Source organism: Magnolia sinica, chromosome 3 (assembly GCF_029962835.1).
Source record: "Magnolia sinica isolate HGM2019 chromosome 3, MsV1, whole genome shotgun sequence".
Lineage (NCBI taxonomy): Eukaryota > Viridiplantae > Streptophyta > Magnoliopsida > Magnoliales > Magnoliaceae > Magnolia > Magnolia sinica.
The window spans coordinates 109,360,511-109,387,471 of record NC_080575.1 but is presented as its reverse complement, the minus strand read 5'-3'; the positions used below and the strand labels follow the sequence as shown (position 1 = coordinate 109,387,471).

General features: G+C 39.4%; 1 protein-coding gene across 1 annotated transcript; it reads right to left on the bottom strand.

Annotated features, from left to right (window-relative positions):
- Positions 1–7,599: 7,599 nt before the first annotated feature.
- On the bottom strand, positions 7,600–24,610 carry LOC131240663 (7-hydroxymethyl chlorophyll a reductase, chloroplastic). The gene is made up of 19 exons (XM_058239047.1): positions 24,465–24,610; positions 24,258–24,354; positions 24,060–24,144; positions 23,349–23,460; positions 22,096–22,180; positions 21,963–22,004; positions 21,656–21,734; positions 17,875–17,926; positions 17,716–17,778; positions 17,392–17,489; positions 12,902–12,937; positions 12,635–12,696; positions 11,479–11,506; positions 9,622–9,701; positions 9,372–9,441; positions 8,849–8,906; positions 8,238–8,302; positions 8,057–8,151; positions 7,600–7,975 (listed from the first exon to the last, which is right to left on the bottom strand). The coding sequence occupies exons 1-19, from the start codon at positions 24,535–24,537 to the stop codon at positions 7,885–7,887; spliced, it is 1,371 nt and encodes a 456-aa protein (XP_058095030.1). The 5' UTR covers positions 24,538–24,610; the 3' UTR covers positions 7,600–7,884.
- Between the last annotated feature and the right edge of the window lie 2,351 nt (positions 24,611–26,961).

Sequence of the window (26,961 nt, the reverse complement as noted above, 5' to 3'; positions counted from 1 at the left end):
TTGCTTACCATTTTAATCGAGCCAAAGGAGATGAGAAGTGATACTGAAAATATTAATGATTAAGCATGTGGTTTGATAACTAGGTTTTGCATCACCAATGAAAATATTAATCTCCACCATCGGCTCTCTTCATTCGGTTTGGTTGTTGAATGTTTGGCTGAAATATGGACATAATTTAAGGTTCCTGTTGAGCTATGTGAAGCGTTCTTTGGGTTCGTTTTTCGAATGTTTGGCAAAAATTTAGTACTTAATTTGAGGTTTCTTATTGTGCTAAGTGACTCATACTTCTGAAATTTTTGTAAAGAAACATAAAAGAGAAGGTAGAATCTAAAGAGACATTAGGAGGAGATGGAGCTGGCTGAAATTTTCTGGAAATTTTCAGGTAATGGTTTTCGTATCTCTTATGGAGAGGCATGCTATATCAAAATACATACCACTAGGCTTATTTATGTGAATGTTAGTTGACCCCAGTTTGGTTTTTGGGGAATTCTTTCCCTGGATTTTATGTTTCCTGGGGAATGTTAGAGCTGGCCTGGTATTTTTTGGGAAATGATTTAATTTTGTTTGGTTGATACACAGCTTTCCTAGGTAAACCTGGGAAATGGAATTCTTGGAGAAGAGAAACCAACCAGAAAGTGTGAACCAAAATCTTCTTCTTCCTTTTCTTCTTCTTCTTCTTCTTCTTCTTCTAACCAGGGAATCACTAAGCCAGGAAATATGCCAGCAACCAAACACCCCCTTAAGTTCAGGAACCAAATGATCCTAGTGAGAACGTGCTCACCCCTTGAATGAATCTTTCTCAATGTTACCAAATTGTGATATTATGGCTGCAATATTCAAATGGGACTGGATCAGGGAACTTGTCATTTGAAAAAAAATGAACAATTTTCCCTTTGAATCATGTTCTCGTGGATTCTTGGGTCCAGGATCTCATGGGTTAATGAGGTCCAAGATAATGGATATTTCTTTATCTTTTTATGTACAGGGCAGTCTGCTTGACTGTCAATCATCTGGGGATTGTACTCTTTTTAGGTGGCTTATGGGTTGTGGAGTGTAGCTCAGGGCCTGTTTGGATTCAGGGATTCATTGAAGCTATCAGGTATTTCCATTTAATCATGGATTTGCCAGGAAAGAAAAATCCTCCAGATTGCCAAATCCACAAAATGATTGAGACTCCCAAAAGTAATAAAAGCTCTCCTCTCGAATAAATCCTTCCCAAATCCCATAGATTTGTAGCTTGGTTACTGAACAACAGGCCTTAGGATTTGCCAAATTCCTTTCCCAGGCAAATCGATAAAATTTTCAAAGGCATAGATTTACAAATCCATATTCCTGTTTTCCTGATCCCTAACACCTTAGCTTGACTGAGGCCAATATTTGAGCTGGTTAGTTTCTATCCTCACTCTCCCAATACCATATGTCATCTTCTTTTCATTGACTTCTCCAATGGAACTTGGTGCATATGCTGAGACCAGCAGGCAAGCTCTCCAGGATTCCAGATTCTAGGTGCATTAGTGGATTTTGCAGTTTATTTGAGCTATTTGATTACTTAGAAATGCAAGAAACAAGATACGGTCTACAAATCCAGTGTTGAAGCCATCTTAAAGGCAGCAGGTATATGCGTCATGTCCAAAGCTGCTGAATGAAGAGTCTGTACTTCATCTATTTCTTCACAGACTGGTGGCTTTTGCTTTAGGAAGCCAAATCTTTCATATGTTTGGCATCTAGTGGACTTTGAGAGAGAGGCTGTTTAACGAATTCAGCTTGCTGTGGATGCAGTACTTTCAAGAGGAAAAGCAAGGATGTGGCGCCTGCTTCAGTGTCGGGTGCTTTGGAAGGAAAGAGAACACTCCTCACTGGCCAGGTTATTTGATAAAAATCAAGCCAAGCATTATTAGGTGGCCCTTCCTTTCCCCTAAATGTAAGGACTGCGAAATCACAGATCTGTTCTGGGAGTTGGGAGTAATGGCTTTCAGCCTGGTTAGCCTCAGCTAGGCAAGAGTTCTGGTCGGCAGTTTCTGGGATCATCTGGCCAGCTGTTTGGTGGTTTTGCTGTATTGCCTTTTGGTTAACCTGTTGGATTGATTTTGCATGGGAGGGTGGGTGAGTTTCTGCTGCCATTTTGTTCCATCTTAGTCCTTGGTTGTGGTCTGTCAGCTTTGTCTTTGGGGTTTGTCCTCTTTGTCTGATTCTTGGTAGAAGTCTCAGTTGCTTTTTACCATCTCCTGCCTGTGTAGAGATGGTTTCATACGGGCCTTTATTTCACTTCCGTTCCTCTATCAACCCCGTTTTGGAAGCACCGAATGCAATTTGGATTTCAGTCCCCCAAACCATTCGCCCAGATAGGTAGCTTGCATGGAAGGGATCTTCAGTGTCACACGGAGTGAATTGTAGATAGGGGTGGACACGAACTGAGCTAGCTCGGTTAGCTTGCTCGACTCAACTCGAAAAAGCTCGACTTGACTTGGTTCGAAGCTAAGTTCGAGCCGAGCCGAGTTTGAGCTGGCCCCAGCTCGGCTCAACTCGGATCAAACCCAACTTGAATCGAACTTCAATCGAACAAGTTCGGTGACTTGGTTACTTTGATATTGATGTTGCTCACCAAGTGTTTGATGAAATGACTCAACAAAGTGTGGCTGGTGGCAAGGAAGGTCTGTATACGAAACAAATACCTTTTTTTTCTTGGTTTTTATGTTGCTTAGAAGGTGTTTGATAAAATAACTGTAAAAACCACTGCTGTTGTTTTACATACAGTAAGATAATGAAGGTGCAGTCCATGTGTTTGTGAAAATGCTGCACAAGCGAACTCGGCTCGATCTTGGCTCAAACTAGCCTGAGCTGCTGACCGAGCCGAGCCAAGCTAGCCAGTCAGGCTTGAAGACCGAGCCAAGCCGAGTTCGAGCTGGGGTCAGCTAGTGGCCGAGCTGAGGCTAGCTCGACTTGGTTCGACTTGATGTACACCCCTACCTGTAGACAACAGTCCAGGAAAGCAATACCACATGTTTTTATGGAGAGTGAAGATCAGTGAGCTCTTTTCCATGCGGGCCATTTTTTATGGGACTGTTATGTTGTGGATCATCACACAGCTCGGCAGAAGGGGCAAGCCCAGCACATTTAAATGTACCCCTAGAAAAGGTACAGGGTACAATTATAAAGTTGCGTTGTTGCTCGCTGACCTACTCAGGTAATACTTGGGCAATGCAATGGAAGTACCCCAAATTGATGTTGGGTTGATTTTGTTTCGAACTGGCCCAGCATTTGTGGCACTGAGAAAGGCCTGATCCAGCTGTTCAAAATTTCATGAGTTTACGCATTTGTGGAGAGAATTTAGCACGATGAAATCCCCAAGGAAAGCTTTCCACTTTCATCTCCCAAGGAACACTGCTTGAGATGTATTGCACCGTTTTTAAGTTGGGCAAAAGCATTTATCCTGAACACTGCTCAAGATGAACAAATTATTCTTGTTGTGGATGGTGTGGCAGAGTGGGATGGATGATATGCATCCACTTACCAAATACATATTCACGTGGCATACAAATTTCGTAAATTAAACTGTCCAAATAATGGATGGGTTCAAGCCATGGTATTAGATTATCTGGCCATTGGAAGGTTCAAAATTTTTTCTGTTCAATTGAAGCTGGTACATGTTGTTTGAAACGGCACTGTTTTCTTCACTTCTAAGGAATATCAGGCAGTTAAAATAATCCGCCTGAGACGTCCCCACTCCCCACACATCTCAGTTTCACCAAAATGGCACTGTTGGCGATTTAGGAACTGTCCATTTTCGTTGTAAAAGTGAGGCCCACTCGATGAGTGCATTAGCCTGAACTATGGGCTAGAGCATTTCATATGGCCAGTGCTACCAAATGATTAACCCGGAACTTTCACATGACTGTCATGTGTGCTCCTGTGCAGCACTTCACCTCTTCAATCTCTCCTCGCCAAAACCTGGGGCTATGTTCCTTTTAACATCCAGACTCCGCCAGCTGTAGTAAATGAATCCGAGGGACATTTTTGGGAATGGCAAAATGAATGGTCTATAAATCCATTTCTCAAGACGTAAGTAACTAATAAACACACACCAGTGGGGTGTGGCTAACGGTGGGGTGTACTAACAAGCTAACAAATTAAAATTAAAATTAAAATTAAAAAAACATGAGTTTTTTTTTTTTTTTTCAGGGCCCTTTTCCCATGGGATCCTTCACTTACTATAAATGGAGCCCGGCATTCAAAAAACACGACACATGGTGAGCATAGACAATATGTGGACCACTCGTCAGATGAACCATACCACAGAGGGACCAAGGTTCGAAAATGACACTAAGGCCATGTTTGCTAACGCTGAATTTTTGCACTTAACACGGAATGGGAAAAACTTGTCCGTGTTTAGTGGTGTTTGTTAATGCGTTGTTAACACAGAAGATGGAAAGCGCTAAGTGGTTTTTCACTGAATTCTTTCCGTGATAGGAGTCTGGCTTAACGGTGAACGCGGATTGCGCTCCGTGATTTTTCATTAAACAAAAAAAAAAATTTCTTCCAAAAGTACCCCTTTTTTAGTTACTACAGGAAATTTTTCTTTTTAATTGTTTGTGCAGTACAAAATCAACCTTTAACTTGTGAAACTTCTTTATGCCCCACCATGATTTATGTGTTTGATCCACACCGTCTATCAACTTTTTTCAAATAATTTAAGGTGTGATCCAATAAAAGAAGCAGGTCCAATGATTAATTGAACCCTAAGGTGGGGATTGAACGTTCACCATTAAAAACTTCTTGAGAGCTGGAGAAGTTTTAGATGAAGCTGATATTTGTGTTTTCACTTCATCCACATCTAACTTTGATCTCTTTAAACCGTTCGTACAACGGACGCGGATTGCGTACTACTCCCCGGCTATAACTCCGGGCCCACCGTGATGTACCTGTACATCCAAACCCTCTATCCCTTTTCTCATATTATTTTAAGGCATCAGAACAAAAATGAGTCAGATCCAACGATCAAATGGACCACATCACAGATGACTCTTGCATTTAATGCAACTGGTGCATTTTAATGCAACCAAGATTATTATTTGGTGTGGTCCACTTGAGCGTTGGATCTGCCTCATTTTTGTGGTCATGCCTTAAAATAATCTGAGAAAAGGGATTGACGGTTTGGATGTACATATATATCACGGTGGGCCCGTCCTCGTTAAACACGACGGGAACGGACTGGCTACTCCCACTGCCACCGGCCAGTGGCTAATGGTCGGTGCTCTGTGGGCCCTACCATGATGTATTTGTTTCATCCATGCTATCCATCTATTTTTTCAGATCATTTCATAGTATGGGACAAAAAATTAGATATATCAAAATCTCAACTGGACCACATTACAGGAAACAGTGTTGAATAGTGTCGACCATTAAAAACCTTTTGGGGACCATAAAAGTTTTGGATCAAGTTGATTTTTGTTTTTTCCCTTCATCTGGGCCTGTATGACCTAATAAAAATATTGGATGTCAAATAAAAAGTACAGTGTGCCTTAGGAGGGTTTTAATGATGTATATCCAATCATTATTGTTTTCCTATGGTGTGGTCCACTGAGATTTATATCCCTCTAATTTTTGGGTTGAAGCATTATAATGATCTGTTAAAATGGATGAACGGAAAGGATGAAACACATATATCATGGAGGGGCTAACAAAGCACCGACCACGATGGACGGTGGAGTAGCCGATCCGTTTTCGTCTTGGACTGGACGCGGATTTCCTGCGAAAGCCTTTCGCAGCAAGGAAATAGGATTGCGTACTGAGTAAACTCAGTTGGGCCTACTATGAATGTATGTGGATTATCCACACCATCCATCCGTTTTTACATATCATTTTAGTGGTGGATTCTAAAATACAAGCATGCTCAAAGGTCAACTGGACCACACCAAAGGAAACAGTGGGAATAATGACTTCCACCGTTGAAACCTCGCTAGGGCCGACGGTGATGTTTATTTGTCATCCAACCTGTTCATAAGATCACACAGACATAATGAAGGGAAAACTCAAATATAAGCTTGATCCAAAAATTCTGTGGGCCTTAGAAATTTTCAATGGTAGAATTTTAATTCACACTGTTTCCCGTGGTGAGGTCCACTTGAGATTTGGATATATTTCATTTTTGGGCTCAAGCCATAAAATTATTTTTTAAAATGGATGGACGGAGTAGATAAAATATGTAGATCACGGTGGACCCCACAGAGTTTACTCAGTACACTTATCGTACTGAGTTACTCGCAATCCGCTTCCCGCGGCAAGTTCCTACACTGGGAACGCAGGTGGGGCCCACTAGGATGTTTGTGAGAAATCCTAACCGTCCATCCGTTTTGTGAATTCATTTTAAGACATGAGGCCAAAGATGAACCGTATCCAATGCTCAAGTAAGCCGAAAACATGATAATTAAACGTCCACAGTTGAAATATTCGTGGGGCCATAGAAGTTTTGAATCATGATAATATTTGTGTTTTCAGTTCATCCCAGTAGGAGTGACGTTATTAACGGAATGGATGACATGTAAACATCACTGTCGAACCAGAGAGGTTTCAACGGTAGGAATTTCCCTAAATACATTTTCCTTTAGTATGGCCCACTTGACTCATGATAATTAAACATCCACAATTGAAATATTCATGGGGCCACAGAGGTTTTTAATCATATGCATGCGAAGTTACGGAATGTAATCGAAAGGTCTTTTGGTGTGTTGAAGGCGTGTTTTGCAATTTTGAAGACCATATTCCTTCCCGATACAAAGAGACATAGTTATTGCATGCATGACACTACACAACTACATCAGAAAAGAATATATCTCTAATTCACTCTTCCAACAATACAATGATGAAAATGTTCTTTCGGAAATGAATGTCAAATTAGAGAATGATATGCCTAAAGTGGAATGAGTATTTGGAAACTTTAAACAAACTATTATGTCCAATATGCGAGAAATAATTTCCGCCACACTTATACATGCAAATTATTAATTTTTTATCTGTTTTTATGAATAATGATATTTTAATTTTTTATTAAGTAATTTATAGTTTATTTGAATTAAATAGAACAATTTTATTTTCATTTAATAAAAAATAATTTCTTTACAATGTAAAACATTTCCAAAAAGGAAATAAGGGCAAATATGTCAAATTAACATATTTCAGACATTTCAGATCTCTATTAACAAACAAATTATTTCAAATTCAGTACTTAATTTTCAGACTTCAGCCATAGTACTTAATTTTCAGACTTCAGCCATAATTAACAAACAGGTTTTTTGACTTCAGATTTCAGATTCAGGCTTCAGTTTTCAGATTCAGCTTCAGATTTCAGATTCAGGCTTTAGACTCCAGATTTAACAAACGGGGCCTAAATGATCTAATCATTCAATCCGTAACCTATAAATTGGCACTAAAACACCCAAAACAGGTTATGGTTCGATCGGACCTATTTTTTTAATTTTAAAAAAAATGGCAATAAAACACCCAAAACAGAAGTCGAAGTAATGGGAAACCTCTCTAGAGGGATCGGAATCTTCCAATCAATGAGAAAATCGAACCATGGACCATCCAAAGGTAAAACCCACCTGATGAAATTTCAACATCTCATACAATTTAGTGCTTTTTTTACATCAGTCAGACAGAAGTGCCTTTTTTTTTACACATCGGACAGAATTCTGTGAAAGATACACAACCTTTACCTTTATTCAACAAAATTTAGAAACATCGTGCATGAAAGCTTTGGCAACTACACTGGACGATAGAAGGTATTAAGATCAAATTTCCACTAGGAGATACATCTGACATGTCAGTAAATGATAGTAACTTTTGGGATGGAGAAGAGACGAGCAGGGTGCTGCCAGAGTCAGCATATTACTTGTTAGAGAGCATCCGATTGATTTCGCCATTCTCATTGTACAAGTCGACAATCTTCCTGGCATATGATGGCATGTGCTCATCTGCTCTGCTTCCATCAAAGAGAACAATGCTTTTTAGTCGTCCTGAACTTTTGCAATAATTACTTGCAGAATTGGAGAGCAAATACCTTTGTTTCCCCCAATGACGATGTACATATAAATAGTTCCTTATTGTGTGGTAATCTAAAGAATAACGGGCGAATTCAAGTCCTCTTGGACCAATCTGAAAGAAATCAACGGAATGCATTAACAAGAAATCATGAAAGTAGTTTCTTCAGTAACTGCTGCCCAATGTGGGTATGCACCTACCAGGTTTAGAAGGAATGCGATCAAATTACCAACGAACTTGGGAGCTGGCCGTGCAGGACCGGCCCCTGAAAGAAACCCATTTGTTAATCAGTTCAAGCAACAAACATTGCCGCATGCTCTCCCTCCCTCCCTCCATGGTTCAGTGAATCAAGAACATTGATCTAATGGGCCCTAACATGCATCAAAAGTCATCAAGGTTGGAAGCTTGCAGCCAACCAATGCAATCCTTGTCCTTCCTCAATTGTGGGTTGTTCTTGTACATCTTTTTTTAACTCTCTATTTCTTGGACACATCATTTTGGATTTTTCGAATTTGTCCATCAAGGAGTTTTGTAAGGCATGCTCGGCTCCATTCAATGATGGGCTCATCAAATATATGGACTGGATCACTAAACCATGTGCTACTCTTGCACAAACTCAGGACCCAAAGGTTATGTACCATAGACATCCTCAGGTTGAGAACTTCCCACCAAAAGGGATTATTCTTGAACTACTGAGGTCCATATGATAACAAGAGGCTTGCTTGGTACTCCGTTGCTCACAATAGTAAAAAAGCAAGACACTAAATCAGACACCAAAAAAACGAAAGAAAAAAGATGGGGCCATCTGCACCTGATTTGGCTTTATCATCAGCTTTGACAGTTTCCATAACATACGGACGCCGATTTCCCTGAAATAAAATGTTCCAATCACATGTGGGCTCCTTCAATTTAGTTATTAATTAACAATGAAGTAGATCATTGTCAAAGAGGACTCCTGACACGCAATTAATTGCACGTGAATCTCACATGCAACGGTGCACATATGCCAGTGTTTCATGTACGTATGACAACCTAGGCATGCAAAATGGAGGGCCCCACTATGAAAATCACATGGAGAAAAATCAACCAGGCCACAAATGTATGTTGAATCATACCATTGGAAGGTGATGTGCACTTTTTTCATACAATGCGGCCCATCTGATGATGCGCCAGGTTATCTTCATGGTAGACCCACCTGCACATAGATCGGATGTTGTACACATGTGACATGCTCGCACTAGTGCATCCCTTACATGTGCATTTCACATACAATGCACTGCAGGCAAAGATTCCTTATTACTATATCAATTCAAATGAAATACAAACAGTCATACACTGCTAACTGCAGGGGTAATCTCCAAAAGATTCTCTACCAGACTAAGCATTTCCCTTCCACGTTCATTTCTGCCATTCAGAAAATAAAACTTGTGAGGTTTGTTTCCAAAATGGATTATGGAAGGTAACTGCCACACTCAAAAACAGCTATCAACATAACCACAACATTCTTGATACCAATTGACAAAAAAGATAGGAAAGCAAACATCACTACATCAGTATATTTTGTGCAATCTCTCAAAATGTTACCTGACAGTAATATATTGAGGATGCTCTGTCATGCTTACTCCTGCATATTTTGGCACACCCATGTACCCCACCACCAAGTCCTGCAAGCTTGCCATAAACAGATCACATGCATAAAAAGAGAACAATAAGCATTCCTGCATAGCCCTTGCATACTTCCAGTAAGGCAGTTATTTGAGGAATACTACTTGCAGAAGTGCATCTGAAGTAGGTAGACACAAACGCCCCACATGATGCACAAATGTTGAGATCCTGTCTACTCATCAAGTAGGCCAAACTGCTAAAGGGCTGTCTGTTGGTAGTGAAATTAAAAAATGATAGTCTGAGCTAATCGAAATACAATGAACTGTCTCTTGTTTTTGTTTTTGTTTTTTTTTTTTTTTTAATTTTATTTTTTATAAAAAGCTACAGATATAGGTGCTTTCAGCACTGCAACCAGCTGTTCTGAACTTCACGGCACTCAGAAGGTAAATCCAATGGTTCAATAGTACACCAAGGACTACACCAGATAAGAGCATTAGCTAGCCATGAGTTCAAAGCATCAAAAGTGTCCCTGAGAATCAGATCATGTTCCGGGCACCAACTGTGTTTCCAAGACACCAGAACAGCCTTCCGGTTGCCCTTCACAACACCAGGATTGACCAAACGGTGCAAAAGAACATTGAGGGCATCCTCACGGCATGAGCAAAAGGGAAAGAAGCAAAAGGAAGCCAAAAACCAAGCTCTAGCAATGTTGCAGCCCCCAACTACTGAACATTCTCACTGTCTGCCTTGGTGGACCACTTTTTGAGTATGAAATGCAGTTAGAATTTCATGAAACTTATCTAGTTTGAAAGCTTGTTGAGCCAGCTTTCCAACAAGACAGGAACATGCAATTTGGACACTATTTGAGAAATTTATGGTTGTTTTTTTCTGAGGGCCTTTCAAGATGTGTCACAGGCAATAGCCTCTCCACCATAGCTTTATGGGAACAGCCTTCTGCAACAGCTTTAGGGTAATAGCAGTCTGCAACAGCTTTACAGAAACAGCCTTCTGTGACAGATCTTCAGATATATCTGTCTGGGTTAGCTTTTACGAGCACAGCTTTGCCATGCCCCCCATGACAGCTTTCTGACAACAGGCAGTTATATGCATCGCCTAAAACGGGAGAGTGCAGGAAGTGATCCTTATCACCTCTACCTAACTCTCGAACTGATTAAGAAAAGCACAAAATGATAGAAAAGGGATCGGAAGAACAACATCAAAACCCTTCTGCAACACACTCCCGAAGCCTACGACATCCAAGTCATCCATAACACAAGCTGCAACAGCCCACAAAAGTGCCCAAAAGTCCACTTTTTGTGGTTTTTCTTGCTTTGTAAAACTGCTTGTCTAGGTTAGGAAAGTTAAGATCTGAACCCAACAATCAGTTAAGGTGGTTTTATTTGTATTCGAGCAATAAAGAACCCAGTATAAAAATGGGTCTTTTTCCTTTGTAAAATTTTTCTTGTAATCCAATTTGAAGTTCGAAGAAAGAAATCTGGATTCGTGTTGAACACCTTGGACGATAAATCAGGCTGTGTTGCATATCAGGTGGGCCCCTGTGTCTATGAAAAGATGGATGGTCAACATAAGGTAACCAACTGTCCACATTCAATGTACATATATTGTCTACCTGATGAGCAGGCTTGGGTGATTTTTGAGCCAGTGCATGTTAACAACGTGGCCCACCTAATGAACAGCCCCACCTCCCACATAGGCAACACATTCATGCATGGGGGACATCTGGGGAACTGCAGAAGCATGTCTGATAGAAGCATTCCTCCAGTACTTACACTGCCTGCTAAATGGCAGATTTCCTAAAATAAGTAGAAAACTCACCGCTAATGCATTTGTGTAGTCAAAGCAGCTGTAGGCATGTTAAGAAAAGTAAGTTACAATCTTGAGTGAGCCGTTAGATAGGAGAATAGGTATAAATATCCATTTTTTTAAAGGAAGGTGTAAGCATCCATTACAAATAAATGTAATGAAATTGCAATATTTGTTGAGCCAAAGCGAAATAAGAAGTTAAAATAGTGAATGGTAGCAGAAATACTAATTTCTTTCTCATTTGCCTTGAGTTAAAAATGGCCAATGAATAAACATACCCCAAGCCTAGAGAGGCAACAAGCATGTTGAGCATACAAACTCCCAAAACCCATACAATTGTATTAATGATTCTTCACATATATTACAATTCTATCTATTGGAAAATTACGAATCAGAAGTCCTCATATGAAATCACTTGAAACAGGAAATTTGTATCTCCACAGGCTTCTGCCACCAAGAGTTTGCACCAATGAAGGAGACTGCTAAATCGATACTGCTCCACCCACGACTTGATGCTTCCTCCAATAAAACAAAGATGGTTTGCATGCAGCTTTCTCAACAACAAAGGAGAAAGCTACAAGCGGGTTTGGCAATCAATAATAAGAAAACGAGATATAATTCCATTATTCCAAGGACTTTCCTGATAAGCAAGTCCACTTTTCTTCTTTTTTGATAGGTAAGCTGTGCCTCGAACCCAAGACCTCAATATTGAAGCAAAGGGCTCAAACCTGAGAGTCTGACAACTTTGGCTTGTTGTTTTCCAGATATGGTTTTTGCAACTGATAGAGACCCATGTTTTTGTAGTTTCAAAATTATGTAGGCATATATTCAGTTGACTGAAGGTACGCAATTATATTTTTTTTAATGCATGCTTATTCATCTTCATTTTCACTCATTCTATGGCCTAGAAAATTTTGAGGAGCATTTTTAAGATGAAACACCTAGCCTTCACTACCTCATACTTTCAACTATGCTTGGACACTTCCAACAAAATTATGGACCGTTTGCACCAATAAGTATCTGGAGCTTCATTTTATCACATCAAGTATTAGCAAGAGGAAAGACTGTAAAGACACTCAACTGGTCCTGACCAACTATAACCACATGCATATCCAATTAATTTCAGTACATATTTTAGAAGTCATAAACAACAAAAACAACAAATTACCTATAGCATGATGGTGCAATAACATCGACCAAATCATTTGCTGGTAAACAGAAATAAGGAACCTGCTTTACATAATGGTCAGAATTGGATAAATTGAACATGCAAATCACATATTGCTAAAAAGAAGAAAAGCAAGTCTTGGATTCAAAACTGGTGTTAAAGAATACAATTGACTTATTATACTCCTGAATATGAAACCAAAGACACTGATATCTTGGCGGCATTCCGAGAAACAAGGAAAGAAAGAAATGCCAGGGATTGATATACCTCTTCAATATGACCATCCAAATGCTTCAAGTGTACCTGCAAAATGTAACAGTATCAGGAATATACTGTATGACACATCTTCCAAACTGATTCATCGTGATGAATGACTGCTATGTTCACATGTTGAAAGTGTAGATGAATGAGAAAGGATCCATGAGAGATAGAAGAGAAGCAGAGGATTCCTACTCCCCATGGAATTGGATCCTTTATTTATAATCACATTTAGATTATAAGATATAAGGCCTTATTAACTAAAATGCAATATCCAAGATACATCAAAATCTCCCATAATATGCAACTCCCAAGAACCATTGAATAATATGTCCCAGAGCTAGAAAATGCCCACCTTATGTACACCAATAACTGTGTATTCTCACATGCTCTAACAGAAAGGAAAGGTAACTTACAAAGTAGCAAAAAGATAAAATTAAAATTAATCTATAGATGTTGTACAATGGGTCGACATGTGACAACTGTCAATGTGGTGAGAATGACATTTTGCACTACATAGTAGAGGCCCAGATAAAAGTTTACATTTCTGCCAACCTTAAGAAGAAATAATGAACTTACAGGAGAACAGCGCCGATGTACCACCATCTGAGTATTGTATATTCAGATTAACAGAGTTCAGAAAATATTGCTTTATTTCCTAACACTCAGGCTATTGATGCCAACCAAAACCACGAGGTCCTTCAGTGCCACCCAGACAACTGACAGATATCATATCAACCACGCTACAAAGCAAACTCAAAACTAGAATAGAATCCTTTACGGCTTCGTAAGGAAAGAGAAGTGAATGAAACAAAAAGGATAAGATGACAGGTTGTCTCAAATATTCAAAGAACAAAAGGCCCACAGTACAACAAACAACTCGAATACCATCATATCTTGAATCCTAGAGTCAAGATGGCTTAAAGAACAACGTCTACATTAACCATTCGAAAAGTAAGGTAGATTCAAGTAAAGTGGTGATAGGACAATGCCAAGCGTACATGAAAGGAATAAATGCAATTTCACCCGCCTACTTGTACATGTCTTTCTCTCCCAGTCAATAGCTTTTATGCTCCAGTTGTTTGTGATAGGACCTCTCTATCCCTTACCAGCTAGTGAAACCACCTGCTATAAAGACGCGGACTCTAGGAACTATTTCACTCATGGGGATAAACTAATTGATGGAGTTAAAGAGCCCTAAAGGGGCAATGAAAGTGTTAGCTGTCTCAGCTATGTTTCTGAACCAATGGAATGAGTTCTGATTAAGAGGGCCCACTTGAAGATGGAGTATGTCTTCCCATACCCAGTGTTCAAGTTGTCGGTATCGCTACAAGTTTCGCTAGCCAGAGATAAAGATATAATATCGTTATCGCCGATAATATCGCCGATAACCGGAAATGCGGAGAAAAATGCGAAAACATGGAGATAACAGTGAAATTTTTTAATGAAACTTCAGGACATGCCTAAATACATATATTTGTATATTTAAAAATTAAAAATTTGTAAAAAAATACATTAAATAATAAGTCTTCATTTAACGGGGCCAAAAAAGCATACGTTTCCATAAAAAAATTACTCTAATAATAACCAAAATAAATTTATCGAAGTTTCAAGTGGACCACACCATATGAAACAATGGGAATAATGATTTCCACCATGGAAATCTTCATAGGTTCCAGTGATGTTTATTTGTCATCCAAACTGTTCATAAGATCACAGGGACATGGATGAATAAAAATCAGAAATATGGCCCTCAAGAATTTTTCAATGGTAAACATTCAATTCACATAGTTTCATGTGTGGTCCACCTAAGCTTTGGATATGCTTCATTATTTGGCTTGTGCCTTAAAATCATTTATTAAAATGGATGGACAGAGTGGATCAAATACGTAATTACGATGGGCCCACTGAGTTTACTCAGTATGCAATCCACTTCCGTTGTAGTTTTTATGAATCCCAAAATTTACCTAGCTAGGTGGGTCGGGAGGCGGAATGGCTGGTGTACATCACACCAGCTATTGACGTCAACAAGTTATGTGGGTTTGATTATGAGGTATGTCTTATATCCAAACTATTCATCCACTTGAAGAGCTCGTCTTAAGGTTTTAAACGAAAAATAAGACAGATATAACTATCAAGTGGACCACACTGCAAAAACCAGTGGGGGGTTGAACGTCTGCCATTGAAACCCTTAAACCCTTTTTGGGGCCACAAAAGTTTTGGATCAATATGAAAATTGTTTTTCCTTTTCATTCAGATATTTGTGTTTTTATGAACAGATTGGATGCAAAATAAACGTTATGATGGGCCCTGCAAATTGTTTAATGGTGAAAATCATTATCTTCGCTGCTATCTATGGTGTGGTCCATATAATCTTTGGATATAGTTCATTTTTTGGATAATGCTTTAAAATGAACTCTAAAAACAGATGAATAGTATAGATATAATAAATACATCACTATGGGGCCAATATAACTTTGATCTCCTTTGAATCGTTCATACAACTCGGAGCTCGAGTAGCGTCGGTGCTCGTCTTTGCACGACACGTACTTACAGCAACTTTATAGTTGGTGTGAGGTGGACGTGGATTGCCGTTAATCCAAGCTGTTAATTGATTTTCTCAGGTCAGTTTAAGATATGTAATTAAAATTGAAGTAGCTCTACAGCTCCAGTGGACCACACCGGAGGAAGCTGCAGTGATAATGACACCCACCATTGAAACCTTTCTAAGGGCCACCGTGATTTTTTTTAAAAAATTATCATCCAACCTATTAATAAGGTCATGTAGACGTGGATGAAGTGAAAAAACAAATATTAGCTTGATCTGAAACTTCTCCAGCTCCCGAGAAGTTTTTAATGGTGGAAAATAAATCCCTACTTTGTGGTCCACTTAAGGCCTGTAACTTACTCAGGTTTTGGATCATAACTTAAAATTATCTAAGAAAATCGATTAACGGCTTGGATAAAACACTTACATCACAGTGGGCCCCACAGAGCCCTGCCCAGACGGATTACCGTCTGGGCGGGGGTAGGATGCAATCCGCGTCCGGTGTGAGGTACACCAGCCTATCCGCTTCCCATGCATCCCTAACTGTGGGACCCATTATTTCTAACTTTCATCTGCACCATCCATCATATATGATGGATTATTTTAGTGCGTGATACGAAAAATGAACCAGATTAAAATCTTCAATGGACCACACCACAGGAAACTGTGTGAATTGAACGCATATCATTAAAAACTTCCTGGTGGCCACAGAAATTTTAAATTAAGTTGATATTTATTTTAACCCTTCATCCATGCCTTTTTATATTTACAAACAGGTTTGATAGAAATAAACATCACTGTGGGGCCTAAGAAGGTTTCAATGGTGAAAATCATTATTCTCATTGTTTCTTGTGGTGTGGTCCACTGGAGCTGTGGATATGATTTAATTTTGGGATTTACCCCTAAAATGAACTAGAAAAATGAATGGACGGCGTGGATAAATCACATACATTCAAGGTGGGCCCAGAGAGTTTACTCAGTACGCTGAAGCGCACCATGCGCGGTCTGCTTCTGTAGGTTTGAGGCATAAAAGGAAAAAAAAAAAAAAAAAGAAAGAAGAAAAAAAATAAAAGAGGTTTTTTCGTATGCGAAGAGGGGTTTTCGGCGGAGAGGGGGGATTTTCGATTGGGTTTCAAAATCCTATGATTTTTTGCCGAAAATCTTCCAATCGAACGAAGAAAAGGGAAAATTTCAGATTCCTTTACCTCTGTCGAAGACGAGAGCTGTCGATTGCTGCCAGGTTCTTTTCTTCCGAGTTCCGATCAACCATCAGACAAGGTATTACTGAAATCAAAGGTTTTTTTTTCGATTTTTTTCCTTTTTACCTATTTTTTCGCAAAAAATCCAAAATTATCGACGATATCGCCGATATTTCGCCGATAATCCAGAGAGAAACGAAAAAGGCGGGTTTCGGTGTCGCTAGTCTAGCGACACCGATATTATCGGCGATATTATCGACATTTCGTCGACAATGCGAACACTGCCCATACCTAACTGAGAGAGATGTAGGGAAGCTTAGAAAGGTTACTCCATGCCATAGGTATTTCCAAGGCTGGAATGACCACCACAGAACTAAAGCCAGGTTTATAAAATGCCACTGCACCACCAACACTCCAGGTATATCCACAAACAAAATCATCCTGAGAAAGAGAACTGACTTCTAATACATGGTGTAGATAACTAAAAACTAAAAAGTTTGGTAACTAGCCACAAAATGTGGCATCTTTTAAATGTTTCCAAGGAGTTTGAAAGCCCCACTCATATTTTATGATAAAACTCAACAACTATTTAATTTTTTTTAATAATAACTAAAAGTGTATACCAATATGATGGAGAGAGAGAGAGAGAGGAGACTTATCAATTGGTTATCAAATCCAGTGGAATTCACCAAATTCAGAAGAACATAAATGAATAGAGGGTCCAAAAATAAAAGCTTTGATGATCATTGAACCTTGTAATCTTGCATGAACTCATAATGCAAAACTGTTTCCGGATCACTGCTTGCAGCCTTCAAAAACTTGTCTAGCCCCTCCCGAGTTCCATTATCCACTAAGAACAAAGAGGTGTTAATATAAATTCCAAATTATGTGCAAAGCGTTTTCAGTAACCTGCCTGGTATAAACTAAACTACTGATGCATGACTCAACTCTAGGATAGACTAGTAACAGAGATAAAAATAATGGAAAAGGTTTTTATTCACAATGATCAATCCTAGTGAAACAATACAACAGATGGTGCTGTTAAAGAGTATTGAACTGAAAATGCTTTTAATTACCACAATTAGTGCCAAGTACGTAGAGCTTCTCTAAATCCAAGTACTTCTCTATGGATCTTAACGCTGCAGTTTAAGAAATTACTCTGCATTACAATAGTCGAAGTCACAACAAAGCAAAATCTAAACACAAAAAGTACATGATCAGAAGGTATATTATACCTTGCACTTGGCATCCCACACCACAGAAAAGAAGACGCTTTACACCAGCTGCCTGTTAGCATAGAAGAAAACACAAAATGATAACCTTTCCAACGCTTGGGAAGCAGCTATAACTGATACTACTAAAACATTGTCATGAATAACCATGTCATATGCACACAAAAAGAGGTATATAGCCCCATCTCTGCCAAATATAATGCTAATAGCCAGGTGTGCAAAAAAATTTGCACAATTAGTTTTTCAAATAGCTAAAACTTTGCATATTAAAAGAAAAGGAGCCAAAGAAAGAGAAGTAATTTAAGATGAGGATAAAGGGGGCAGGCAAGAGACAACTTGGCGAATTGAAACATCTTAGTAGCCAGATCAGATCAAGAGTGATTCCTCACCTATCCTATAAGGGGCCCAGTTGAATGCTCGAGTATAGATTCCCTCCACCAAAAAAGAAACCTATTTTTATAACCACTTACACTACCCTCTCTATCCCATGACTAACAAAACACTCTTCTTTCCTCACAAGTAGCACTCATGTACAATCATCCACCCCACCCAAATTTTGGGGCACACTACAGATGGAGCATATCTCTAAAAGTACATCAATCAAGGAAATCCTAACCATCCAATAGATGGTTATCAAACGGATCGCTTGAAGTAAAATAGTGATTGGTCCAAACTCCAAGGGAAAGTTCAAATGATAAATATCATGTTCTCAATGTAGTTTTCAGGCTATGCTCCATCCACAATTAGGTTAACGATTTGGATGGTTTTGATTGGCCTGCAATTATGCCATGTGTATGATTGAAGAGTCACTACATTTCTAAAATGGTGGTGAACTACCATAGGCGTCTAGCACACTAATAGAAACCTACTTTTAAATTTCCCCTCCCTCTCTCCCATGATTTCGAAATCATCTCCTCTCTCCATGCACATTGCATGTGCTACAACTACCTCTCCAATAATTGTAGTAAGAGAACTCATAATGAAAAGCAACATCATCATCATCTAAGCTTATCCCAATTAATTGGGGTCATTGCATGAATCTTGTTCTGCCACCCCATCACCAAGGGCCATGCCTTCAATTAAACCATAGGTCAGCAAGTCATTTTCTACCACCTCCATCCACATCCTTGTGGGCCTTCCCCTTGCCCTTTTAGAGCCTTCAACTAGTACCAACTCACTCCTAACCGGCTTGATTCCTGGTCTCCATTGCACATGACCAAACCATCTGTCTACTTTCCCTCATCTTATTACCTATTGGCATGGTGTGTTGTAAAGGCCATTATGTAAAGGTGATTGTGGCAACTATTACACATTACAGGGTCGTAAAGGCCATTACAGAAAAAATGACCCGTAAAGGCCATTACAGCCCCCATAACATCCCGTTACACCCCCCGTAAAGGCCATAACGGTCTTTGGAATTTTTTTCTTCAATTTATTTAAATAAAAAAATAAAAGGAGAGAGAGAGAGAGAGAGAGAGAGAGAGAGAGAGAGAGAGACCGTAACGGCCATTATGGCGGCCGTAACAACTGTTGCAACCCATATCATCAAGGTAACGGTGGTGGCCATTATGGCCACCGTTACCATTACGGAATCCCTTGCCTCTTGGTGCTACTCCTAAGTTCCCTCAAATGCATTCTAATTCCGTCACTCCTCATCTTACCACTCATCCATCTCAACATCCTCATTTCAGCTACACTCATCCTATGAACATGTCGTTCCTTAACTACCCAATATTTTGTCCATAAAGCATGGCAGGTTTTATAGCTATCCTATAAGATTTCCCTTTCAATTTGAGTGGTAAACAACGATCTCATAAGACTCCAGTGACACATCTCCATTTCTTCCACCTAGCTTGAATTGTGTGGGCAACATCCTTCCCAATGTCTCCACTCTCATAAATTATTGACCCAAGGTATTGAAAGTGGTAATTTGGGAAATTTCTTGGTCATCAATCTTAAGTAATTCCTTGTTCTCACTCCTATTGTTACTAAAATTGCACTCCATATATTTTGTTTTAGTCCAACTAATTTTAAATCCTTTATATTCTAAAACACCCCTCCATAAATCTAGCTTTGTGTTTACACCCTCCCCCGTCTTATTAATCAAAACTATGTCATTTGCAAACAACATACACCATGGATCTCTTCATGCAAATGCCTCGTTAACTCGTCCATAACCAATGTGAAAGGTACGGGCTCAATGTTGACCCTAGTGCAATCTTACAGTGATTGGGAACTCACTTGTCTCTCCACTAGCGGTGGTCACGTTTGTTTTTGCTCTTATACATATTCTTAATCATGTCCATGTATCCTCTTGAAACACATTTTTTTCCCAACACCCACCTGATTAATTCTCTAAGGACCTTAACATATGCTTTCTATAAGTCAATAAAGACCACGTGGAGATCCTTCCCCTCTCTATGTTTCTCCATCAATTGTCTAAGTGAAAATACAACACCTTTGGCACAATAAAAATACAAATAAACACCTTGTCTATGTGAGAAGTCATAATGAAAATATAAATAAAAAACTAACTTTTCAAATGGCCCTTTGATGCAAGGGGGCTCGAGTGGAGTTGCATGTGGGATGCAGAGGTACACTCAGGGTGGGCAGCCCTTGTGAGGCGGGTGGCTCCTATGAGGTGGGCCCCATCCATGTGAAGCAAGTGGCTCATGTAAAGTGGAACCCATGTGAAGTGGAGCCCACGAGGGGGGTTCGGCCAATGTCCTAACCCATGCAATGTGAGGCCTAGGCTATGAGATAATATGATTAATTCGCCATACTCTATCAGTTCGAGCTTTTAGAGCAAGTGGTTAATTGTCCTACATCAAAGTGGTATCAGGGTGAGAGGTCTCATGTTCGAGACTCCTCACCGGAGTGATTAATGCAGGGGCATTTTCACACCAGGCTCAAGTGGGGTTGCATGTTGGGTGCAGGGGTACACTCGAAGTGGGAGGCCCGTGTGAAGCAGGCCCCATCCGTGTGAAGCGGGTGGCTCGTGTGAAGCGGAACGCCTATATGAAATATTGAGCAAAACGATGGCATTTCTACAATCCTAACCCAGCACAAGAATTTATTGCAGTTCTATAAAGCTAGAAATGCAAGAAAAGCACCTCAAGTAAGGGATGGTCTCAGTATTACTAATTAAGTTGTACAAGATTGAGTGTCTACTGTGTAATGGCAGAAGTATAATAAGAAACCAAGCGAGAATTGGATAGTATTACCTAGCCTGTTAGGCATTTTAAACATCTTGGTAAGGGTGCTCAAATTGTGAAACGAACTTCAGGAATCATCCCGGTTAAAGAGACAAAGACTTTTCTCTGAGAAAGGACTGAGGGTAAAATTGACCGCACACATCTGTTATGAGCATTGTTTAAAGAATGTTGGGATGACACTCCAAGGGCACGAGTCAAGTCAGACTTGTAGTGTACACACTAGAAAACAGAGGTTTTAAAAGGAAGAGTTAATATCTATGAAGCCCAAAAGGCCAAAACTAAAATATCTTAATGTTGCTTTAGTGCTTAGTAAAATACAATTAATAAAACTTGGTTTATAGGGCCAACCTCAAGTGTTGGCTAGCCAATCAGAGGCATCAGAAGCTTTCCTGTGAAAAAGACCAACCTCAAGTTGGGCCAGAATATGCCAACTGGGGCAGAATGAGTTTCTAGAAATTTCACCGAGGGCATGAAAAATGGTGTACTAATAAGTCAAACAAATATCAAGATACTTATAAAGAAGAAGGAGATATGGCACATCCATTATACAGATAAAGAACAGAAAGCACCTCGACTAGGGCAAGTGTATTCAGATTAGGAGATAATGTTGGTTTAACGCCTCTTGCTGCAATAACCTCATCTGGTGTCCTATTGTGAAAAAAAAAAAAGTGCTTTGGTTCACAAAAATCAATAATACAATAACAGACCAGAAACCTATGAGATAAGTGATAAGGAAAACGTTCATGACAAAAATGCCAAGTCTTCAAATTCAAATAAAAAATGCAGCAAGAAAGCTTCTCTTGAATGAATGAAAGAGCATGCTAAATTCCATCATGTGGCATTGTCAGCATTTCAGTTCAAATGCAGTTTACATACCTGGCCAAGACTGGCTTTGGAGTAAGTCTGTCCTCTGGATCACTAAAAAGACACAATAAAGAAATAACTAACTGTCAGCTAATAACCAGCAACCTTTATTCTTTGAACTACCAAAATAAAACACTGCTATTACCTCTGCACACAAATGACAGCTTCTACAATATTTGCTTTCAGCATTTCCACCGCAATGGTTGTTACAATTCCTGTCCATTGTGCTCCTACCGGGAAAACAGAATCAATGACATTAAATAAAATGATATGCAAATTGTTACAGAATTTCATTAAAAACATACTCAGATGATACCTGCTACAGTAACGGGTTAGAATTGCTAGGCTGAATTACCAAAATAAGATTACTTAATATTCAAGTATTTTAGTAAAAGGGCCCAGCTTGGTATTTGAAGAAGGTAACTGCTTTTAAATTATTACAAAACTACAAAAAAGGTGATAGATAGAGCTTAATAATGGAGAATAAATAATGCAACAAGGAAACTGGGGATTCATTTACTCGCAAAAAACAAAACAAAAAACAAAACAAAACAAAAAAACAAAAAACAAAGATCCAATTTCTCACACCTAACAACATCTATGACTGATGATAAGTAAAATCTTGTCAAAAATGGGAGGGACAGCAACAAAGGCCGAGACCCCCATCTGGCCGCCAATCACCTTAGGTTTCATTCCAATCCATAAAGAGGAGAGGTAAATTTGTCTGCTAAGAAGAGATCTCTAAGAGCTTCATCTTCGACCCTTGTTGCGTTCAGAGCAGCAATTGGGCCTAAATAACATACTACAATCTGATTATTTGGATCATGAACCAACCCCCAACCATGTACTTCAAATGGTTCCCATGGTAATAGTCACAACGTTTTTCCATTTATCAACCATGCGACAGCTCAGATGATGGGAATTTGACACTCCACCCATACCTTATTCCAATCCTAGCAGCTAAAAAGCAAAAAGGCCTAATCAGCACAACACTCGCTTTAGTTTCTCACCACATTTATAAAGTTAAAGCATGCTTTCCTACTTTTAACCAAACAAGTAAAACCAAAATCAGAACATAAAGTTATCTTAACAAGATATGATGTTTCTCTCAGTCTTCTATGACTTAAAAAATGACGGAAATTGGCTGCAATCACCAAATCAACTACTAATGCACTCTCAACAGCAAGTTCAGCAAAAATAAATGCATGTAGAAGATTAGCATTGTCCTATATGATGTTTCTCTCAGTCTTCTATGACTTAAAAAATGACGGAAATTGGCTGCAATCACCAAATCAACTACTAATGCACTCTCAACAGCAAGTTCAGCAAAAATAAATGCATGTAGAAGATTAACATTGTCCTGCATGCTTGTGGAAATCATGGCTTCTGTAAGAATACCTTCTACAGGCTTAGTTTTTCGAGCATAAAGCAACTCTTCATGGACACCAAAATATGCATCATCCAATGAGCCCGCTTTCCTCCCTCTGCCATGGACTGTTGGTTCCAAGTTCTGATACAAAGAAATCAATAGTACGAATTCCTTAGTTAAAATTTAAACGATATGGATATCCATTTTGCAGGACATCAATCAGACGGATGGGAACTCCTAATGGAAGTGATGGCCGATGAAAATTAGGATTGACCAAATGGACAGTTCAAATTGATTTCCCAGAGCATCCACGCATCCAAGTACAGAGCTATAGGATACGCAACATTGCACCTTGCACACTATACGTGGATTTTCAATTCAGGACAAGTGGGTCCCATGCTTTATTATCCAGACCATTGCTTACCATCTAATGACCATGCCCCCAAAACTCTCCCAGATTCAAAGACCTTAGCCACCATTCTTTGGACATTTTCAGTTGAATGTGCTAGAATTGGTATATTTTTCGACTGTCTGTTTGCGCACCGCAAATTGAACGGCTATCATTATCCCATCGAGGAGTCCAACTGACTATTGGTCTGGATTACCAGATCATGGGCCCCACTTGTCAATCTTGAAGATCCACACATGTTGTGATTTATAATACTTTCCAAATGCAACTCCTCCCCATGTAACTTACAGCTCTAAGAGAAGAGAGAGCATTTGATAGAGAGAGCTGTTACCTCGATTCTGGACATGCCATCGCCTAAGAAAGCACAAGCATTCTTGACATGGGCGATGTAGTATGTATCACAGAGACCGCATTGACTGTGCAATTACATAAACAAAAACGACCGATTTTCAATGCAAGAATCCTCGATCTCTATCTATCTATGTAATCAAATGAAATCAGAGAAGGAGAGAGGGAGATAAGGAAGAACCTGCAATGATCTTTAGCGGGATACGTGCCTCCTGGAGGAATAGGTCTGGAACGTTTCCTCCAATCGTCTCTCACCTTAACTGAATTCGCCTTTTTCTCTGTCACACAAAAGCAATTTGAGAGAGAGCTAAAGAGCTCCTTCGAGAAATAGAGAGAGAGAGAGAGAGAGAGAGAGAGAGAGAGAGAGATGGTTCTTTTCAAATCGTACCCTGAGGAGATGACGAAGCAGACACGACGGAAAACGCAAATGCGAAGGAAGAGGAGTTGGCCGTAAGTGCCATGTTGGAATGAGAAGCTCGCACCGAACTGGTGGGCGGATGCTGTGTCAGCCACTCAATCAGATATGAACTGGATAAACTGCCTCTGCCCATCTATTTAAACGGCGATTCACGGCCGTCCATCTCTAATGGGACCTTCTCAACAAAACCTGACCGTACATCATGAGGTTCCGTTCATCGGGTCGGACCCACTTGATGGGTGGAGCTTCCTACTTCAAGTTCAACGTGTTCGGCACAAATCACCCACACGTGCGGGCTTCTCCAGTTGCTTACAATCTACCTTGTGTCGCCGCCTGGGGCCCACGTAATGAGTAGTTCGATAATCAAAACCGTCCATGGTGTGGAATCCATGCCCTGCGGTCTACTGTGCGAAGGGATGATCGTGACCATCTAGATCTACATTGAATTTAGAACAGTGAAAAGAAATTTTTCAATGGATTGCTTTCAACTCTAAAAATCAAAGGTTAGGATCATAGCTTATTTGTGTTACTAAAGAGAATATGAACGGTTCTAACCATCAGTTCATCTCAGTATGTGGCCCCGGATGAGAAAAACGAACTCCTCCGGAGTTACGGCTACCCCGGGATAGGATTTCTAATACTCCTTTTGCCCTGAAGATCGGGCCTGTGGCGTCGTCAAGTGGCCCCACCAGGTATGGAAAACCCGGAGCGTTCATCTATGTTTTTTCTTCTTCTTTTTTTTCGGTTTTGCCGCTTTGTACTTAGAGATAAGTAAAACAAGTGACAATGAACAGTCGGATTTTGGTGAATTTTGTTATGCATTGAGTGTAATTGGTGTGTGGGTCCTTACCCTTGCTCGGGCGGTAGACTCTCGGGAGTTTCAACACCAGGTCAAGGGTTTGATTACCCATAGGTGGTGAAATGCCAGTAAGGCGTGAGTGTGTGGGGTGTGTGTGCGTGCGCTTAAAAAAAAAAGAAAAAGATCAAAAAAAAATAAAATAAAGAAGAGTATAATTGGTGTGAAATGGCTCTTCTTCTTTTTTTCTGTTGGCTCTTATCTAGAGTTTGCATGCGTTGGAAATGAGCCCTAATGCAACTTGTCAGGCACTAAGGTAACCTCAAATAGAACCAGAAAATGTAATAGAAAATAAAATTTTGAGCAACCGTGAACAATAAATGAATTTTACGTAGGAAAATACTTATGAAAAAAAAAAACTACCTCACAAAGCAACAAACAATCCACGCTAATTAGAATCCTACTGAAACAACTTACAAATTTGAAACCATAAATCCCTTCAAAACTCTCTCTCTCTCTCTATGTAAACAATCGTTGTTTTTTTTTTAAACCATAATCATATATTATAAAACTTATATAGACTTCCGTACGAAATTAAAAACAATACTAATACTTGCGTAGAATTTGCACGTACTTACGTGTTCTATTGGTTAACCCAACTGGGCATTCAGTCAACCAAGATATCAATGAAAACTATCAGTCAATTGACACTAACTTCGGTTGACTTGCAGATGAACAGAGTCTGTCGATCAGCTAACACAACTCAGTCGACCAAACAGCCCTTCTCTGCCAAATTAAAAGCACTCATAAAGACATGTGTTGTTTTTTCTTCATATGACGCATGACGTTGTTCTAAAAAAAGTTGAAAGTGAGCAGTGCGAGGTATGTTAATTGGTTTAGCATTTTCAAGTTCGAATTTGACCAAGTCACTTTCATAGCCTGCTTATATCTCTGTCTCTGTGTAAATCGTTGCCGAAAACCCTTTTTACAGCCCTTGGATCTTTCATCTCAAATGTCCTAAATAATTGAGCCTCCAATATGTGGAATTTAGGCATGTTATAGCTGGTGATAATTATATCATCAACATACAATATTATAATGATAAAATCCTCATAACTTAGTGATATAAAGTAAACAAAATTATTGAATTAGCTTTTGATAAAGCAATTGTTTAATACGAAAGAATCAAAACTTTTTGTATCACTGCTTACACGACAATTTCAGGCCGTATAACGACCTCTTTAACTTGAAAACCTTATTATTTGCTCCATATACCTCAAATCATTCACGTGGCTTCATGTAGATATGCTCTTTTAATTTTTCGTGAAAAAAGAGTCTTCACATTTAACTGTTCAAATTTCATGTTATATTGGGCAACAATGTTAATATGAATATGATAGACACTTGCATGGCCATGGGCGTGAATATCTCACCAAAGTCGACATATTCTTTTTAAACATAGCTCTTCGCAACCAATCTTGCCTTGTACCTATCCAATTTCTTGCGGAAAAATTCACTTGTACCTTATTACTTTCCTCCCAACAAGTAGCTCTATCAGCTCTCACGTTTCATTCTTATACAAAGAGTCCATCTTATCATACATCGTTGTCGTCCACTTCTCGACATCTACGTCTTATAATGCTTCATAAAAGATAGACGGATACCCTCATA

Excerpts from the sequence above, each read along its gene's own strand:
- LOC131240663 (XM_058239047.1), bottom strand. The coding sequence starts at position 24,537 with ATGGCACTTACGGCCAACTCCTCTTCCTTCGCATTTGCGTTTTCCGTC. Across the intron at positions 22,005-22,095 it reads GCTGTCATTTGTGTGCAGAG|TGATCCAGAGGACAGACTTA; the intron begins GTAATAGCAGTG and ends GTGTCTTTTTAG. Across the intron at positions 17,927-21,655 it reads ATACACTTGCCCTAGTCGAG|GCAGCTGGTGTAAAGCGTCT; the intron begins GTGCTTTCTGTT and ends CTATGCTAACAG.